This window comes from Galendromus occidentalis, unplaced genomic scaffold (genome assembly GCF_000255335.2).
Source record: "Galendromus occidentalis unplaced genomic scaffold, Mocc_1.1 scf7180000077533, whole genome shotgun sequence".
NCBI classification, from domain to species: Eukaryota; Metazoa; Arthropoda; class Arachnida; order Mesostigmata; family Phytoseiidae; genus Galendromus; species Galendromus occidentalis.
In genome coordinates, this window is record NW_003805521.1 from 269,196 (window position 1) to 287,371 (window position 18,176).

General features: G+C 51.9%; 4 protein-coding genes across 4 annotated transcripts; 2 read left to right on the top strand and 2 right to left on the bottom strand.

Annotated features, from left to right (window-relative positions):
• Positions 1-26: 26 nt before the first annotated feature.
• On the top strand, positions 27-5,588 carry pea (ATP-dependent RNA helicase pea). Its single transcript, XM_029112913.1, has 17 exons — positions 27-157; positions 337-490; positions 583-740; positions 913-1,438; positions 1,526-1,737; positions 1,829-2,114; positions 2,203-2,326; positions 2,432-2,608; positions 2,772-2,869; positions 2,947-3,181; positions 3,288-3,427; positions 3,536-3,709; positions 3,818-4,344; positions 4,439-4,711; positions 4,839-5,022; positions 5,179-5,277; positions 5,415-5,588. The coding sequence occupies exons 1-17, from the start codon at positions 27-29 to the stop codon at positions 5,586-5,588; spliced, it is 3,672 nt and encodes a 1,223-aa protein (XP_028968746.1).
• A 2,274-nt stretch (positions 5,589-7,862) lies between these two features.
• On the bottom strand, positions 7,863-8,624 carry Ufm1 (Ubiquitin-fold modifier 1). Its single transcript, XM_003748494.2, has 2 exons — positions 8,412-8,624; positions 7,863-8,078 (listed from the first exon to the last, which is right to left on the bottom strand). Exons 1-2 carry the CDS (start codon positions 8,535-8,537, stop codon positions 7,938-7,940), a joined length of 267 nt encoding a protein of 88 aa, XP_003748542.1. The 5' UTR covers positions 8,538-8,624; the 3' UTR covers positions 7,863-7,937.
• Positions 8,625-8,731: 107 nt separating this feature from the next.
• LOC100902859 (uncharacterized) lies at positions 8,732-9,995 on the top strand. The gene is made up of 2 exons (XM_018641467.1): positions 8,732-8,801; positions 9,396-9,995. Exons 1-2 carry the CDS (start codon positions 8,799-8,801, stop codon positions 9,846-9,848), a joined length of 456 nt encoding a protein of 151 aa, XP_018496983.1. The 5' UTR covers positions 8,732-8,798; the 3' UTR covers positions 9,849-9,995.
• Positions 9,996-10,919: 924 nt separating this feature from the next.
• On the bottom strand, positions 10,920-16,407 carry wts (serine/threonine-protein kinase warts). Its single transcript, XM_018641444.2, has 7 exons — positions 16,111-16,407; positions 15,672-15,964; positions 13,949-14,208; positions 13,488-13,744; positions 12,999-13,386; positions 12,109-12,807; positions 10,920-11,989 (listed from the first exon to the last, which is right to left on the bottom strand). Exons 1-7 carry the CDS (start codon positions 16,405-16,407, stop codon positions 11,049-11,051), a joined length of 3,135 nt encoding a protein of 1,044 aa, XP_018496960.2. The 3' UTR covers positions 10,920-11,048.
• Positions 16,408-18,176: the final 1,769 nt, after the last annotated feature.

Sequence of the window (18,176 nt, forward strand, 5' to 3'; positions counted from 1 at the left end):
GAGGGCTTGAACTCGAGCTCGAGATCATGGAGGAACTGAAGAAGCTCGAGCACCTCTCGCTCGTTTCAAAAATCTGCACGGAGCTCGATAATCATTTTGGATTAGGTGACAAAACTCTGGCGGAATTCATTATCCATTTGGCTGAACAGCATGGGAGGTGAGTATCTGAGTCAGAGCTGCCTGTGCTTCAACCACTGATCACTGCCACCAAAGCAACGGAGCTCGATGCGCTCGCTCGGTGAAACACCTACACTCTGCCCGCTTTCTGATTTCTGAGGATACCGACTCAGAAGCGGCAGCCCGGTCAGATCTGACATGAAAATATCTTTGTTTCAGTTACAAAGATTTTCACAAGGCTCTCGGCGAAGGCGGAGGATCGGATTTTCCGGAATCCTTCACGCAGAACCTTCACCGAATCATCACTCGGATGCGAGAAGCTTCAAAAAAGGACGGCTTCGAGGCCGCGGCTGCTGCGGTGTTCGAAGATGATGTGGGTAGAGCAGCTCTCCAGCGCGTAAATTATGCGATGTCAAGCTCCTTGCGGTGTGATGTTGAGTTACTAAATCTTTGCTTGTTTTCCAGGATAAGAGGAAAAAATTCCCTGGACTGGCCATTCCCAACGATCGCACGAAAGCTGAAGCCCTCTTCAAAGAGGAAGCCGACGAGAGCGATCTCAAAGTTGCGGAAGATGCTCTGGCAGAGCTCGAAGCCCTCGCGCCGGGGGATGACAAGGATACGAGGTACTTACTCTCCCATAGCAGTCTATGATGTCGATGTCTAAACATCATTCTCAGTGACGGAGTATGCCAGCTAGCCTCAATGTGTGATTTCCATAAGAAAGGCTTCACTCCTTGCACCCAAGGTTTCGCTGGAGATCCAGTGTCTGACGACTAAAACTCGATACTCTCGCAGATCCTCGCAGAAACGGAAAAGATCGCGTTCACGAGAACGCAAACGATCCCCGGCTCGTCAGAAAGGAAGATCCAGGTCCCGTGACCGCCGGCGATCTCGTTCGCGCGATGGGCGAAGATCGCGATCGCACGATAGGAAACGAAGTCAACGTAGTCGGTCGCGTGATCGCCACCGAGATCGATCCAGAGATCGACACCGGGATCGATCCGATGACCGCCGCAGGGATCGATCGCGAGACCGCAGACGGGACCGATCGGGAGACCGCAAAAGGGACGGCAATGATGAGCGTGGGGACCGTCGCGGCCGAACCGGTGGGGGCGGTCGACCCCCGAGAGATGCTCGTCCTGTCCAGAATAAGATCTATGAGGGGAAAGTCAATCAGATACTCAAGTTTGGCGCTTTCGTTCGTCTTGAGGGCGTCGAGGGCAAAGTCGATGGTTTAGTTCACATATCGGAGCTGAGCAAAACCGGACACGTCAAAGACGTCGCTGATGTGGTCAACCGGGGAGATTCGGTCAAAGTCAAGGTTAGCAACTCTCCCGCGCTCCATGATGGTATACGCCAAGACGGAATGCGGGATTTGTGGGGAAATTTCTCAAGTAAAATGTTCCAGGTCCTCTCCACAAGCGGGAACAGGGTATCCCTGTCGATGAAACAGGTTGATCAGAACACCGGCGAAGATTTGAACCCGGCAGATGAGCGACGGGTTCGGGTTCAAGAGGATGACGACGAACCGAGACCTGGTCCGAGCCGACGAGGCATGGAAGGCCTCGGTCAGTACGAGGATGTCGATCAAGACGTCGACAACAAACGAAGAGTCAACAAGTGAGTCCTCCGAGACGAATTCTCTCGTGCAGAATCGACTGCGGTGGTACCTACGATAGATCGATCTCGAGACCCATCATCCCTCCCTCAGAATTTCCTCGCCCGAACGCTGGGAACTTCAGCAAATGTTAGCTGCAAACTGCATCGACAAATCGCAGCTACCAGACTTCGACGAAGCTACGGGGTTATTGCCTAAAGATGACTCGGACGGAGAGGATATCGAGATCGAGATGGTGGAAGAAGAACCAGCTTTCCTCTCAGGCCACGGTCGCCAATCTATCCATGATCTAGATCCGGTTCGAATCGTCAAAAACCCAGACGGGTCTCTCGCTCAGGCCGCTATGATGCAGAGCGCCCTTGCCAAGGAACGCCGAGAGGTGAGTGTTCCTGCCTCGGATTGATTCGATTCGCCGGAATGAGAGTATCCCGGAAAATTGCACGATCAGCTCAAAAACTTCCTCGCAGTTGAAACAACAAGCCCGAGAGGCAGAGATCGAGGCGGCCCCGGAAAACGTGAAGAAACAGTGGATAGATCCGATGCCTGAAATCGAAGGCGGGCAGCGAACCTTGCCGAGTGCAGCGCGGGCCCGTGAGTGGGAATCGATTCTTTCGACTTGATTTTGCCGGGAATCGCTCGAGACTCCCAGACAGACCTGTCCGTGAATTTGATTTCCCCTTTCTCCATCATATTTAGTGCCTACAGCCACCGAACTTCCCGAGTGGAAAAAAGCTGTCACCGCTGGCGGCAAGGCAACTTTCGGCAAACGCACAAACATGACGATCCTGGAACAACGGCAATCTTTGCCAATTTACAAACTGAAAGATGAACTTGTGAAGGCCGTCATGGACAATCAAATTCTCATCGTCATCGGTAAGAATTTCATAGTGTCGGAGTTCAGTCCGTTCAGGGTCGCTCGGCGAAACCTCTTCATCTCCTCCATCTTGGGTGCTAATCACCACGGCGCTGGCGTGGCCTCCTCCGCGGTATCTAGTGAATCTTGACAGGATTCTCACTGAGCTCCGACAATCCGCAGGTGAGACAGGATCCGGAAAGACCACCCAGATGACTCAGTATCTCGCGGAAGCCGGGTTCACAACCCGAGGAAAAATTGGGTGCACTCAACCGAGAAGAGTAAGTCCCCGCGAGACATCCACCGACCTCCCTCGGTTTTCTGAGTTCGACTCTCTAACACGCGCTCTTCTCTTCAGGTAGCGGCCATGTCGGTTGCTAAACGAGTGTCTGAAGAATTCGGTTGTCGGCTAGGTCAGGAAGTTGGATACACGATCCGTTTTGAAGATTGTACCTCACCGGAAACTCAAATCAAGTACATGACGGAAGGAATGTTGCTCAGAGAATGCCTGATTGACCCCGATTTGAAACAGTACTCCTTGCTCATGCTCGACGAGGCTCACGAGAGAACGGTCAACACCGATGTTTTGTTCGGTGAGTGATCATCCGACCCATAATAGGGGAGTCTAGATAGTGCGGTGGAATTCTCCGCATGATGTTGTTCGGAAGGGCGTTAGTCTGAGACTTATTTATTTCCTAGGTCTATTGAAAACAACCATCCAGAAGCGTCCGGAATTGAAACTGATTGTCACGTCCGCCACCCTGGACTCGGTGAAGTTTTCCTCGTATTTCTACGAGGCCCCGATCTTCACAATCCCTGGGAGGACATTCCCGGTAGAGGCGAGTTTTGATGGATATATGAGGAGGTTTCGAAATGAGCTCCCACAATTCTGTAATTTCCTTGAGTTTTGTCGGTTTCTCTCATTTATCGTCCCTCTCCCTCCCCAGATTCTCTACACTAAAGAACCGGAAACGGATTACCTCGATGCCTCACTGATAACGGTGATGCAAATTCATCTTACGGAGCCACCCGGGGACATTCTCGTCTTCCTCACGGGTCAAGAAGAGATCGATACCTCTTGCGAGGTGCTCTATGAGCGCATGAGAGCTCTGGGGGCCCAAGTGAGTTTCTGTTCGGATTGTTTTGAAACTTGCTGAGCTGCACGCGGCGAAAATCCACATTGCCAGAGTGAACAGTTTCTAACAGTTCCTGCCTTCGACCCTTCGCAGGTTCCAGAATTGATCATCCTCCCGGTGTACTCGGCGCTTCCGTCAGAGATGCAGACCAGGATCTTCGATCCCGCCCCGGCTGGATCTCGGAAAGTGGTGATAGCCACTAATATCGCCGAAACCTCATTGACGATCGACGGAATTTACTACGTTGTGGATCCAGGTTTCGTGAAGCAGAATGTTTACAATCCCAAGACGGGAATGGATGCCCTTGTCGTCACCCCGATCTCCCAGGCCCAAGCGAAGCAGAGATCGGGTCGAGCCGGTAGGACAGGACCCGGCAAGTGTTACAGACTATACACGGAGAGGGCGTACCGAGACGAAATGTTGGCCACACCGGTGCCCGAAATCCAACGGACGGACTTGGCCATAACGGTGCTGCAGCTGAAGGCCATGGGCATCAACGACCTGCTTTCGTTCGACTTCATGGACGCTCCGCCCCCTGAGTCGCTCATCATGGCCCTGGAGCAACTTCATTCCCTCGGAGCTCTCGATGACGAAGGTCTCCTGACTCGTCTCGGAAGGAGGTAAGGAAGTCCAATCATCATCTTCCACTGAACCATGGGAGGCTTTTTGTTGATGGAAAATCAAATTAATCCGGGTCGATCAATTCTTCCGCAGAATGGCCGAATTCCCATTGAGTCCGCAGCTCGGGAAACTTCTGATTATGTCGGTGCATCTGGCTTGTTCGGAGGAGATTCTCACGATCGTGTCCATGCTATCGGTGCAGAATGTTTTCTACCGACCGAAGGACAAGCAGAATATTGCCGATCAGAAGAAAGCGAAATTCAATCAAGCCGAAGGAGATCATCTGACTCTGCTAGCTGTATATAACTCGTGGAAGAACAGCAAGTTCAGCCCGGCGTGGTGTTACGAGAACTTCGTCCAAATGAGGTGAGTTTGAGCTCGAGTCAGAAAGCATCTCTCCTATCCGAGCGGCCACTCCCTCGAAATCAAGGTCCCGGAGGCGGCAAAAGCTTATCGTATGAACCACTTACACCTTGCACTACTTTTTTCTCAGAACTTTGAAACGCGCTCAAGATGTACGCAAGCAGCTGTTGAGCATAATGGATCGTCACAAGCTGGACGTAGTTTCGTGTGGCAAAAGTATCGCGAGGGTGCAGAAAGCGATATGCTCCGGATTCTTCCGGAACGCAGCGAAAAAAGACCCACAGGAGGGTTACAGAACCCTTGTCGATGGCCAGGTACGGTCGTTCCCTTTCCAAGCATACATATACGATCTCCGCAATCATTCAGGTCACATCGATATTGCCCCGTTGATCATCCGAGACGAGAGGAGAATTTTTTTTTGGCTGAGATTTCTTAGCCTACAATAAGGCTCAGACTGTAACGTTTTTCAGGTGGTGTACATACACCCCAGTAGCGCTCTCTTTAATCGACAACCCGAATGGGTGGTATACCACGAAGTCGTTCTCACGGCCAAGGAGTATATGAGAGAGGTCAGTATCACGGAGGTCGGAAACTCGTAGGAAGACACTGGCGATACGCTGCACGCGTGAACGCCTATATCACTCTCACACGAGGGGGAGCGGTCCTTCCGAGAGGCTTCGGGGAGTGACGGAAACCTTCCTTCCAGGTCACGACCATCGATCCCAAGTGGCTCGTGGAATTCGCGAGCTCGTTTTTCCGATTTGCGGATCCCACGAAGCTCTCGAAGCACAAGAAGAATCTGAAACTCGAGCCTCTATACAACAAATATGAGGAGCCGAATTCGTGGAGAATTTCTCGCACCAGAAGACGGAGAAATTGAGGCGACCGCGACTTCGCGCCTTGATCTGTGTATTTCCGAACCTGTAAATTACCCTAGGTATTTCGTTGAAAGAAAAGCGATTCGAGACCGCGTCGTCTCTTCCATTCTTCGTCTCTGAGCATCGACTCTAGGTTCGGATGTCCCGGACGACTCATGTCCCGCCAGTGGAGTTGTGATGACCGATGACATCATAGTGAGAAGCCTTTACATTTGCTGAAAAGTAACGAGAAGTGGAGAAAGACGTAAATGTTGCGGAAAAGCAGCATGGAAAGTATATCTCGACATCACTGAGGTGATTGGGCATCGGTCGAAAAGAGTTCGAAATCTGTTCGGAGAGAAGAGAACGCCAAAAATATCTTCGGTGACAGACAGACGTTGTGATTCCACTCTACCACTTGACCAGGAGCTACGGTGGTTGGTGGTCGGTCCACACCTTGTACTTCGTACCGGGATCACCCTCCTTTCGTCTCACTGATCCTCGGGTGCCGAGGCCCCCGCCAGGCTGTGGTCATGTATGTTCCGCTACAGAACCGTGACACTCTCCGTTCATTTTTGAGGGAGGGGGGCGAAAGGGGGTTACGGTCGTTCTCCCACCATGAACTTACGGAGGGACTATTGACAGAGATGGACCTCACTGCATGCTCGAGGATCTCATCGACCGTCTCGAGCCGACCTTTAGAATACTCTCGCGGATACAGTATGATACAGCGTGGTATGCGTTCAGCGAAAAACTTCACCATGCACCGCTCATCGCTTCGGTCTGTTCCTTCCTGGATCGCTGGGTTTGGACTCCCGAAAATTTGAGTGTCAATCACAGTCTCGATCAACAGATTCGTTCGCTGCTCCTCTCCCCCGTCCTCATCGTACCGCGGAGTATTCCCGAAGCCCGTCACTATACGGCAGAAGGATGGCCGAAGTTCGATGACAACCACTCAAAGAACTTCTGTTCTGGAGAGGTTTTTTATTCATTATCATTAGGGCCTGGACTTTCAGGCACTGAAAAACCCGAGAGAAGGCAGGCAAAAAGGCACCGAAAATCGACGGAAAAGGCACTATAAACGAGGGAAAAGGCACTGAAAATCATCGGAACACATAAGTGATGCTCGGATATTTGTCGAAATTCTTATCGAATATACCCCTCATATGAGGATTTGAGCATTACAACCAGCGATAGAATGGTATCTCGCATTCCCGGTGGTGAGGCCATGCCGATGATCAGAGGGCTTCATGACGAGAAAGAGAGCGCCCCTCCTTCACGCTGACCAATGAAGCGTATTCGGAACATGAGAGCTAACGCAAGTCTTCCGACCTTCCAGTTGCGGTGGCATCGTTGCTTTCGAGATTTTCAATTATTTTTCCGTTACCTATCAAGATTCTGCCGCGATCTCTCGAAAGTCCGTGGGCCGAGACTCATACTCGAATCGCGACGACATGGTGGAGCTCAGTGCACGACCGAATTCGTGGCGGAGGCAATTCACGCGTGACAGAGTCTCGGGGATCGATACCATGATACTCAGAAAAGCTTTGGCCCGACACGTAGTCGGACTAGAAGTGCAAATGTTCTCCGGTTTTTCTCCGGTTACCAGGTTGAAGTCTTGCCCGAAAAAAACTGCCAAGCAACATTCGAACTTGACTTTAGGGTGGAAAAGGCAAAATGCCTCGAGAAAACGTAGAAAAGGCAAGATGTCGCCAAAAAAACGGTATAAGGCAAAAAGAGGCACTTATGGCATTCTGCCTGAAGTTCCAGGCTCTAATTATCATTATGTCATGGTGGAGAACAGAATGGGTGTGATCGTCACTTTTGGAAGAGTTCGTCGAGGCGAGGGCCGTCGCGTAGGGCCTGCTGGATCATATGTGCGTTGCCACTCTGGACTTCCGGAGAGATCCGTTGTCGGAAGAACCCTACCGACCGGTTTTCCCCAGTCAGAGATTTGATGCATTAGGAAACAGGGCAGCCTCTTTAGCGCTCACGCTGGAGGTCTCTATCACGGAAGGTTTGACGACATATTCGTCAGCAAGGTCAGCGTAGTGTTTGAATTTCTCCCGTTCGCCCTTGGCTCCAACACCCCCCACTGTTCTCACCAGACTGGAGTAGCTAGCCGCGTGTGTATTCCTAACGGTGACGTCCAAAATCAGAAGTTTTTCTCTAGACCAGGGGGTGAGTGTCATGCCATCGGGGCGGATCTCATCAGAGGAAAACTTCTGTTCTGATTTCCGATGTCATCAGGATCGGGCGGCTCCGCAAGGAGCCGAAAACGTGGAGACGAGCAGTCCAACGGATGGAGAATTTATTTCATTCGTTATGTACAAACATCACGTTAAGGAGGCCTTCCTTAATACATATATAACTCAAAGCGAAAAATAGCCGACTCGGTCCCGCGGAATCAAACGTAGTTCCGACCCATGTTTCAAGAAGACATCTCCTGCGGTTTGGGCTGGGTTTATGCCGATTCCGTCATCGGTGATTATCGCAGATGTGGCCGCTGGTACCTGAAAAAGCGAATTCGATGAACTCCCGCACAGCGTTGTCTGTGGAATCGATCAGAACTTCGGACGAGTACTTCGATGACCGTACCCAAATGGCAGATCGACAGTATCCGCCCTGAGGTCTATGCGGGGAATTTCGGCCACGCTTCTAGATCAGATAAACGATAAGTCATCCCACATTCGCATGTACTCTCCGTGCTCATTCGAGGCGGGATTCTCTTCCACAGAGTCTTGTTGTCATGGGCTCTTAGGAGAGGTAGTTTGTAGGCATCCCGAGCAATATCAGCTGAGGGCTGAGTCGACAGAACGGCAGGGTATGACGAGAAGTTCACCTACTTTGAATTCTTCTGCTGCGAATTTGAGTACCGCTGTGAAGGGCGTTTGCTCCGGAACGCTGAGAACTTTAAACGGCAACTTCGGATCCGATGTCAGGGTAATTTTGAACGTAACTTTCGTCGACATTTCTACCGACTGTGATCTGACAACTTTGCTACCAGATGGTGTTCCTTTTCGCACGAGCTTATTCCGCGGATAAACCAAAACACAGGGGCCTATGGGCGCCCCGTGCTATCCGCGTCCACATCGCACCGTCGTTTTACGAGACGACGACGTTCCACAATACCGCTTCAATTACCCTGGTGAGTTGGCGTTTACCCAGCGACAATGGGGAACGATGAATAAAAGTTCTCAGATCTCACGATTCGTATATTGGTGACGCAATCAATGGTTAGTACTCGCGGCTTGTGTGCCCTGACTTCGCTAGGACGCTTCCATGGACGAACTGTGCGGAGAAATCGACTCGTTATCGAGGAGCACTTGTTGCTCTCACAGAGCTCCGTGAGTCCTACACATCCCCGAGTGTCTCTGCTCCGACACTTTCCCGTTTTTCCTTGAGAGGCCGTATTTCAAGTGCGGTGGGCTGTCATTCATTCAAAGAGCGTATTGACCCGGCGAGAGCTCGGTCCCAGTTTCGCTCTCTTCTCTAGAAACTATTTACTTGCTCCTACGAAAGTTTTTCGCGCGCGAAAGTTCCGGCGCTCTATCGAAGCTCTATTCTCGATTCGGACTCATCGAACGCTCCGGTCTCCCATTCGTCGGAATCTCCTGAGGTTGCTGGGCGAAAATCTTCCTGAGGTGTCTGGCTTATAGTTCGCTGTTTCCACGACGGATCATGTCTTGGACCGCCGCAACGTGATGTCTGATTCTGTCGTCAGATGATCTCATTCCTCGTTCTTCGATTCTGCGCTCCCCCACTACCGCGGCTGTCAGCCTCTCGACGACGGTGGTGTTCCTCAAATTAGTACGAGCCTATTCTTCCAGAATTTAGCATCCGAAATGATCAGTCCAGAAATGAAGAAACTGGCAGAGGCCATTCAAGCGAACGGAGAGGCGATAAGAACTTTCCGAGAACAATACATTCCCGCTCTTCGATCAACGCAATCTGCATCGAACGAGCGAGCGTCTTCAGCTGCCTCGGGATCGAGCTCGACCGCCAACTCGTGTCCGGCGGAACACGCGCAATTGATCCGGGGAATCATGGACAACATGGATCAGATCCGGACCCTCGCCAGTGGGGCGGAGAGACGTATCGCGCTGCCGGTAGCTACCGATTCCGACATCGACTTCAACGTTCGGAACTGCTCGGTGTTGGGGGATCTGAACGAACTCCCCCAGGGCCGAATTCTGACCGCACTCCGCAGCCAAACAGAAGAGGTCGACCTGCTCGTGAGGAGCGTCGAAGACTCAGAAAATCTGCTCCGGAACTGTTCATGATCCTGTTCTGACCGTCGAGTCTCCCGTCCATCGGGCCAAAACAAACCACTGACATATTATCCGCGAACGCTGCAGAAAATGATCTCATTCCGTCAGGCTCGATAGTACCCGAAATAAAGAAGGCTTCAGCTGAATTGGTCAAGAAAGCCGTTTATTGTGTGTCTAGAGTATTTACATTGAGGCTTCGATTTCGTCCTGTTGAGCATTCTGTGGTCGATTGTCGTACGCTATATACAAAGGTGAAGTCTATAGAGTTCCTAATGAGCTCGCGATAATTTTTCCGCAATGAAATTCCTACGGCGATACTTGCTCATCTCTTTCTAACTCACAACGCCGCTCTGTACATCCACTTAGTGTTCATTCGGAATCTCAAGCATGGCATTCTCTCCAGACAAAATAATCCTATATCATTTTCCCGATGGAATTCCCCGCAGAGAGCTCTCACAGATACATATACCACTATATATCCCTCATGTTGTTTATGTATAAGCCGGAAATCTCATGGAAATTTTCCACCCGGCTCCCTCAGGCCGCTCGCTCCGAGTTCGATGGGGTCACCTCGGAAGCTCCGGGGGGAATTTTTTGTCCCTATCGACAGCGAAGAATGTTTTACAACTACAGAATCGTGATTTCGGATCACTCCCTTCGGAGAACCGCTCGAAGACTCGAAGTCACTTGACGTATCACAGTGAGTACGGGTACGCAACCAAAATGCCGACCATCACGCCGTTTAAGCTCCCCGAATGCTGCTCCGATCGAAGTAGTACAACCTCGACCTGACAATCGCATCCTCCACGCATTGCATCAATACCAGACCATCGAGTCTGATGTTCCCCTCCCGTGAAGCCCAAACATGGCTGGGAAGGGATCACGTTCGCCTCGTTCAATGCTCAGAAGTTCGCTGCGTCCTCGAAATGATGACGGTGAGCTCAATTATTCACAAATAACCAACCCTTCCCCCCGAACGTCGATACCGTGTCACCGATAAGGTCCAGAGAGCGGTGACCATCAGTCGGGCTCTTGCTCAGCGAAGACAAGCCCCGACGGCTTCCACTCGGAATTGTTAAATTAAATTAAAGGTTTGTACATGCTACCCCTTGTTCAAGCATCCGCGTCATTTTCCCTCTCGTCCGAAATCTAAGTTTAATGAATTGAGTGCCTAACTGAGCGAGCCCACGCTTGCTGATCCGTCGAGTAATTCTATACATAAACGGGATTCCCCTGACTGTCGACTTGAGGCGTCTCTTGCTCTTCCTGACTTTGGCGCCCGAAACGCAATGGGTACGCCTGACCACCGTCATCGAAGAAACGTCTGAAGGTGAACTCCAGGAAGGCGTGCTCGCCGTCCCGGTCCCCCGGTCTGCATTTCCCATTGACACCGTTGCTCGCGCCATCGTCCGTACTGCTCTTGGGCATTTCGAAATAATCAAAATTGGCCGTGTCAGCAGGGTATCTAATATCGGGTATGTGTGGTGCCGTCGTTTTCCGAAGATCACCGTCGAAATCGATGCCCTTGAAGAACGGATGCTTCTTTATCTCGTCGGCTCCTTTGGCACCGAGACGTTTTTCCTGGCTCGTCAACAACGCCAGAATGAGCTTCGTTGCGTCCATGCTGAGCTTGGCCGCTGGCGGGAAGCTCAAGTGCTTTTGCCAATTGATAACTTTGAGCTGGGTTTCCTGGGGCGCATTGGCCAGGAATGGCGGCTGACCCACGAGCATCTCGTACAGAATCACACCGACACTCCACCAATCGCAAGCTTGATTGTATCCCTCCCGTAACAACACCTCGGGTGCGATGTAGTTCGGCGTGCCCACGAGACTCTGAGCCAAGCAACGCTGCTGGTCTTTGCGTCGTCGCAGCGCCAGGGGTTTGCGACACGCACAGCTCTCGTCATCGCAGACATGGAAATCCATGGAATCCTGCCGAGCGTGGCTCCCGTTACGTTGATAGTATTTCGAATTGTGTGTCCACCGGAATCCGGTGCATAGGCCGAAATCGGTGAGCTTTATATGGCCGTCCCGATCGATGAGGATATTGTCGGGCTTGATGTCACGATGTATGAAGCCAAGTTTGTGGACACTTTCCAAGGCACAAGTCAGCTCAGCGATGTAGAAGCGCGCTAATGATTCCTCGAAAATTTCTGCGGAAAAAATGCGTGACTTTAGAGATTTGCTCTAGCCGAGGACAGGGAAACCTCAACTGGGATTCTGTGACGACGGCATAGGACGCTCGGCAAATATCCAGGAACATGGAGTTTACCTTTCTTGATGAGAAGCGTCATCATATCACCTCCCGCTATGTAGTCCATGACGAAATACAAGCATTTGTCGTCCTGGAAACTATAATACAGCTTCACCACCCACTCGTTGTCCGCTTCCGCCAATATGTCTCGCTCTGCTTTCACGTGCGCCACTTGATTCCGCTTCAGAACATCTTCCTTCCGGAGCGTCTTCATCGCGTACAGCTGTTGGCTATCGATTTTCTTGACGAGAGCGACCTCGCCGAAGGCGCCCATGCCTATGATAGCGATTTTCTTGAACATGTTGTGCTCCATTTTGGCTCGCCGTAAGCGTATGTAGTTCGACTCTTTCTGATAGAGCATTTTCCGCATCTGCAGTTGAGCGTCTCGCGATAATCCGACCTTGGCCATTTCGGTTTCCAATTGTTGTCTTCGATGTTGGCGTTGCTGGTGATTTTTCATCACATTCTCCACGTGTTGCTCCATGAAGAACTTATACGCGTCCGGACTATAATTACGGACCTTAGATTCTTCCCGCTCCGCCGTCCACTCGACTTCGGGTATCGGGCTCTGGTGTCGGATGGGTTCGTCGGATTCTTCTTTATTCTCGCCCAGTTGACCGCAGACTCCGCCACCGACCGAGAACGATTCTGTCACGGGACTCTCTGACCGAGAGCTGGAGCTGTCCACATTCGTGTTGTCTTGGCTATGATTCGTTCCTGCGAGGGGGGGCAGTAGATTAGCGGAACCCCCATTAAATGATATTCATACAAATAATAATAAAATAAAGGAAATTAAAATGACTTCAAGAAATGCGACAAAATAGCCCAGCTGTCTGCTAATGCAAGGTCACCGCCATCGTGCAATGGACACTTGAGTCGAGTGTAATCGTTTTTTTTTTTTCTCTCACCTTGAAGAGCAGACACCTGACTCTGGCAAATGCTGGCTACCGTCGTAACTAGGTCAGAGGTGGGTCCGCGAGTTGGCGGCACTTTCTGAGCTGCGATCGCAGCAACAGAAGACGCATAGCTCGGGGGTTCACTCGTGGGCATCGAAGCGACCGACGATGGTGAAGGTGAAGGCGCATGGTTTGTGCTGTGCTGGCTGTTCCCCGAAGGCGGTGAGCCGCTCCTCGGAGGAGGCAATGGAGGAGGTGTGGGACCCGAATGCGGTTGCTGAATCCTACGATGATATACAGGCGGAGGACAAGGGTATGGGGGTGGAGTAGAATAGCCCTGTGTCGGCACCGGCGGTACTGGTCGACTGGGAGGTGCGATTGCCGTTTGCGGAACTGGTTTCTGGTGAATAAGCGAAACAAACGAAAAACGTGAGTCACAGCTGTCGAGTGCCACGGAACTCAGGAGCATCGGAGGCGGATCGGCGAGACGTTATCAAGTACCTGAATTGGCGTAGCTTTGACACTGTGCATGATGACAGGCGACTGAGATTTCGCTTTCTTGACGGCCCAAGACGCCGCCTGTTGGGGCGGCAGATTCTTGGAGCTTGACATTGAAGAACTACCGAGACTGACCGACGAACACACTGAAGGCTGTGGGGATACCGGAGGATGCGGAGGAGGCGTCCGCCGAGGAAGGTTAGGGTTCGAGCACTCCGATGAGCTCATTGTGTTTGTCGGAGAAAGTCTACCCCCTGAAACTCCTGGAAACGGTCTCCGCATTAGAGAAGCCCAAGAAAGGGTTTGTTCGCTTGGTTGGTCGGTCGGTTGGCAATATCTGGTTTCGGTAGTGGATGCGATCGCTCTGAATCTCAGGCGTCTCCTTGGGGGTCGAGACACCTAGGCTCGTCGTCGCTCAATGACATCAGCGAGATGTTTTCGTCGACGTAAGAACTCACCAGAACACGATGAGCTGACATAGGAGACTCCCGAGTAGTTACTGCATATACTCGGCGGTGAATATATTGAATACGGTGGAGGGGGCTCTCGTTGAGGCGCAGGGTATTTCTTCGCGGCCGGCTTGGGCCCATGAATCGGGGGAGGCGCGATCGAAGGGCAGACATTCCGGTCTGGTCTCGGGGGCGGGGGAGGGGGTTCTGCGGGCGGATTCTTGGGGTATAGTTGGGGCGCGGGTGGTTGGTAATAATCCGGACTTTGCAGTAATCTGGAAACGTTGAATCACCACAATTACTCGGATGACACGAAACATACACACGAGCGGTCGAAACTCCGAGTTTCGGCTCCGACGATAACGTACTTGACCACAACGGGTGGACCGCCATAGCAATCGGTGTATGAATAGATGACTTTCATTCTGTATTATCTCTCCGAGCAACCAAACTCCTCTGCAAGACGCGAAGCGCCAGGGCCAGGGTCTCCACTCTCGAGGTGGCGAGAGCCCTCAGACAGTCAGAGCTGCGCGAGTTAGAGCTCTGTCAGAGGGCGCCTGGGTCCCTCAGAGAATGTATGGAATCCCGAGACGCCGAGTAGCGGTTCCGAAGCCTTTCTGAACGTGCCCTGCACGATCGCGAGAATTCGTGTCGATATCGCTGAAGCTATCATGGGTACCCGTGCCGCCGAGTTCGACTTCTGGGACTTTCCAGCATTTATTCCCCGGATAGCTCCCCCATTATCGCTTCGGGGGCGAAAGACGATTGAGACTGTCCGAGATAATGACCTGAGAGAGATCCTTGCGAACGCGCTGGGTCAATCCAGGATCAACGTTCGGGATCGAAATTCATCCGAGGCCCTTTCACGAATTCTCGTGCGGAGGTCCCTCGCGAGTCATCGGGGAATTTCCTCCGCAACGGGAGACCTTCACACCCGAAGGGAAAGCAATCGCTCGCGGCGAACGAAACAATGAGGATATTATGACGGCGAAAGACGGCGGTACCGGTAGTGGACTGAATTCTGACGACTAGAGGAAATGCATGAAGACTAACTCTGGCGGGCGTTAGTGAAATTCCTGGCAAGTGGGTCATTGTCATCTAAAACGGCAGCGATGGCTGCGCTAGTCAGTCTGCATGTCCGTTAGCTCAGCTCTCGAGACTTTCGAGCGAAGCTCGCTGTCAACAATTGTTGCGTGGATGATGACGGCAACGAAGCGAGCCCGTGCCGGAAATTTCAAAGAGCTTCCACAGCGGTGTTATACCGACCATGTCACGATTTCTTCAACGAGAGAAATTGATCTTTCGGCTTCAGCCCGATCTCGATTCGAGACTCATCCGTCTGTCAGGTGACGTCGTCGACCATCTATCGCTCGCTCGCCGCGAGAGGTATTTCAACACTTTCTAGAAAGCAGGGTAAACGTGCCGTCTGCAGGAAGAAAAGTGATGCGGTTCAACGTAGGACCATCCGACCGGCTACATTCTTGCGTTTTGAGTCAAGTTCAGCGCTTCCTGCGCGGGTTTTTTCTTCGCAGAAAGCGAGTCTTCGAGCAACGCTACAGAGAGAAACACGAGACGGCGCCGGCGGTTCGCCTCGTTTCATCCTCAATTCTTTCTCTATTCCTTTCCCGGAATAATCGGAAGATGAATAAATCTCGGGAGTTCTCGAGAAGGGACAGCCCAACCCGGGAATTATCGATGGAGAACAGCACATACCAATAAAGAAAACGTATGAACGAACCTCGGGGGATCTGGAAGAATGCTTCTCACGGTCGGACTAGACTCCACTCCACTATCGCTCAAGCTCCCAGACGGCGTCATTTTCTCCCATAGCGGCGTCCCCGTCGGGTCGAGGGTCTTCGACGATATCCGTAAAGCCTTCAATCCCATCAGAGCATTTTGATTTGCTACTCGCTGCTGCTGGAGCGCGACAGCCCCGTTCGTCAGATGATCGCCTGCCAACGAAGGTTGTTCCGGGGGTAAACGCGCCGGAGGTTTCCGAGGCCCACAAGACTGAGAGCGTTGAACCAACTCCTGGAAAGGGAGAATCTGTTCATTGCATCGTTCGTCAGACAGGATTTGGCGAAGGTTTCGAGAAATAAAATTCTCTGCCTTGAGTTTCCCTCGTCGCCCGAGTTTCCCGATCCTCACGAGAGGCTGGGAACTCATTAATCACTCACAGGGGGCCGTCCGGGAGTTTTGGGTGGTAGAGCGCTGAACGCTGAGTAGCCGTAGCTCGATTCCGAGGTAGTCGATGATGCTGAGCTCATCTCGCTCCGTTTCATCACATGGTGAGATTGTGTCGGAAGTTCTTGTTGATTGGCAAAGGGTTCCAGACTGTTCCGAATCTGCTGCAGGGCCATCATTCTGTAGGCGGTATTTTCCTTGGCGTGCGGTGAAGCATTCGAAGCAGCCGACGACGGCCTCTCCCTGTCTGGGGGCTCTGCCCCAGGAAGAGCGGGGAGGGGCCGGGGCATTTTGCACAGCCGGCTTCGCTATAACCACGTCATAGACATCTTCAGAAACATCTGTAAGAATCGAGAAAGATAATCAGCAAGGCGGTCAGCTCCAGGCAAAATCCTACAGCTTCGATCGATTCAGAGGGATCAGAGGGAGGATTGCGTCGGGTGATCATAGTAGAATTCATCATCATCGCAATAAAGGAGGAAATTCTGTTCTGACGTGAGAGCGCGGGACCATCGAGGAGAATCGATGCATCGAATGATCAAACAGCCGAGAGCTCCGATGCCTTCAAACCGACATGATCCGTTCCCATCTCTGGGTCTCGGATTGGTTGTCATTCAGCGCCGTCTCCCGCTTGGCGCGGGAAAGTTCTGACACAACGATCGGAGATTATGGACGGATCGCGATTTTTTTGACCAACTAATAAGATTCAATGCGAATGCTCTAGCTCCTTGAGTGTGATCTGAAGAGACAGATCATCGATACCGCAGAAACCACTCGATAAATTCCGTGACCACCATTGTACCATACATCGAGTCACAACTCCGAAGTCTGAAATCATCTCTCAGTGCAACGATGAACCGCCTTGCAAAGCTCAGACACGAGAAACTCTGCTGAAGAGGGAACTCCAAGCCCGACTGGTTCCGACGGAGCCTCTCGACTAAAATTTGCACGTCGACCTCTTGCGGATATATTCTTCCAGAATAATTCGTTCGTATGCCGCCATATTGAATACCTGAATGATACCATTGTTGACCCTAGCACCATCAACTCAACCCGCCCAGCGGGGAAAGCTCGAGTCGACTCGGCGTAAACCCATGTTTCGTCTTAAGCGCGAAAGCACAGGCGAAATTGATCACAAACTCTCAACGACGAACGAATTCGTGTGCCAGCCACCGTGTGTTCGGGGTCTAGGAGGAGGTCGCCATCTTGGCCGCAAGCAGCAGCACCAGCCGTCGCGGCAGCAGCCGCAAAAAGCCGAAGCATATCTTTTCAAACAAATCATCATCATCGCCGTCGACCTCGGCATGATAAGATTCCTGGACAGATCTCTGATTGTCAGTCTTCCCTCATGCCATCACGCTCCTACCTGTTGATAGCTCCAAGCTCTGGACGACGAGAGACGTCGACAACCAATTAGAATGCCAGACCCAGTGGCACGTCGAGCCATTCGTACTCAAGATAAGCTCACCAGCTGCCTCCGGCCACCTGTGGCAGCACCAGCTGCTCTCGCAGCATGGCAGTGGCAGCAGCAACAAAATACCACTTCAAGACGGTTCCCGCTGGAGCCACAACAGCGACGATGTCCTCCCCTGCCGCACTAGGCGCACAACAACAACTAGTTGAACTAGCAACAACACCGAGTTCTTCGACACTCGCTGGTTCCCTCGGAGTTGACTAGTTAACACAGCGCTTACTGCTTCCCTGTTGCCGTTCGATCGACGAGTTAACGTTGTCGGGATCTACGGCGACGGCAACGACGTCGACAGTAGGTAAATAGACTACATAGAAACTCCGATAGTAGAAGACCGATCGATTATCATCGAACACTCACTGCACTGCACGATGTCACGGGCGGCGTTGACGACGACGACGACCGCGTCGTCATTCACCACAACACGAGCAAGCAGCGCTCATTAGAAAGTTGGCGTTAGATTCGAAAATTCGACTCTATGGGAACCTTCAGCCCGAAGTTCCAATCGACGGTCGACGTCCAGTCCTGAATTGTTGACATTCCTCGGCTGGGGTCACGTGACCGTTTTGGAATGTGGTGGTGTTCGCC

Excerpts from the sequence above, each read along its gene's own strand:
- pea (XM_029112913.1), top strand. The coding sequence starts at position 27 with ATGGAGGAACTGAAGAAGCTCGAGCACCTCTCGCTCGTTTCAAAAATC. Across the intron at positions 4,712-4,838 it reads GAGAACTTCGTCCAAATGAG|AACTTTGAAACGCGCTCAAG; the intron begins GTGAGTTTGAGC and ends CTTTTTTCTCAG. Across the intron at positions 5,023-5,178 it reads GAACCCTTGTCGATGGCCAG|GTGGTGTACATACACCCCAG; the intron begins GTACGGTCGTTC and ends AACGTTTTTCAG.
- Ufm1 (XM_003748494.2), bottom strand. The coding sequence starts at position 8,537 with ATGTCGACGAAAGTTACGTTCAAAATTACCCTGACATCGGATCCGAAG. Across the intron at positions 8,079-8,411 it reads TCGCAGCAGAAGAATTCAAA|GTACCAGCGGCCACATCTGC; the intron begins GTAGGTGAACTT and ends TCGCTTTTTCAG.
- wts (XM_018641444.2), bottom strand. The coding sequence starts at position 16,407 with ATGCCCCGGCCCCTCCCCGCTCTTCCTGGGGCAGAGCCCCCAGACAGG. Across the intron at positions 13,745-13,948 it reads CTCCTATGTCAGCTCATCGT|TTTCAGGGGGTAGACTTTCT; the intron begins GTTCTGGTGAGT and ends CGTTTCCAGGAG. Across the intron at positions 13,387-13,487 it reads TCAAAGCTACGCCAATTCAG|AAACCAGTTCCGCAAACGGC; the intron begins GTACTTGATAAC and ends CTTATTCACCAG.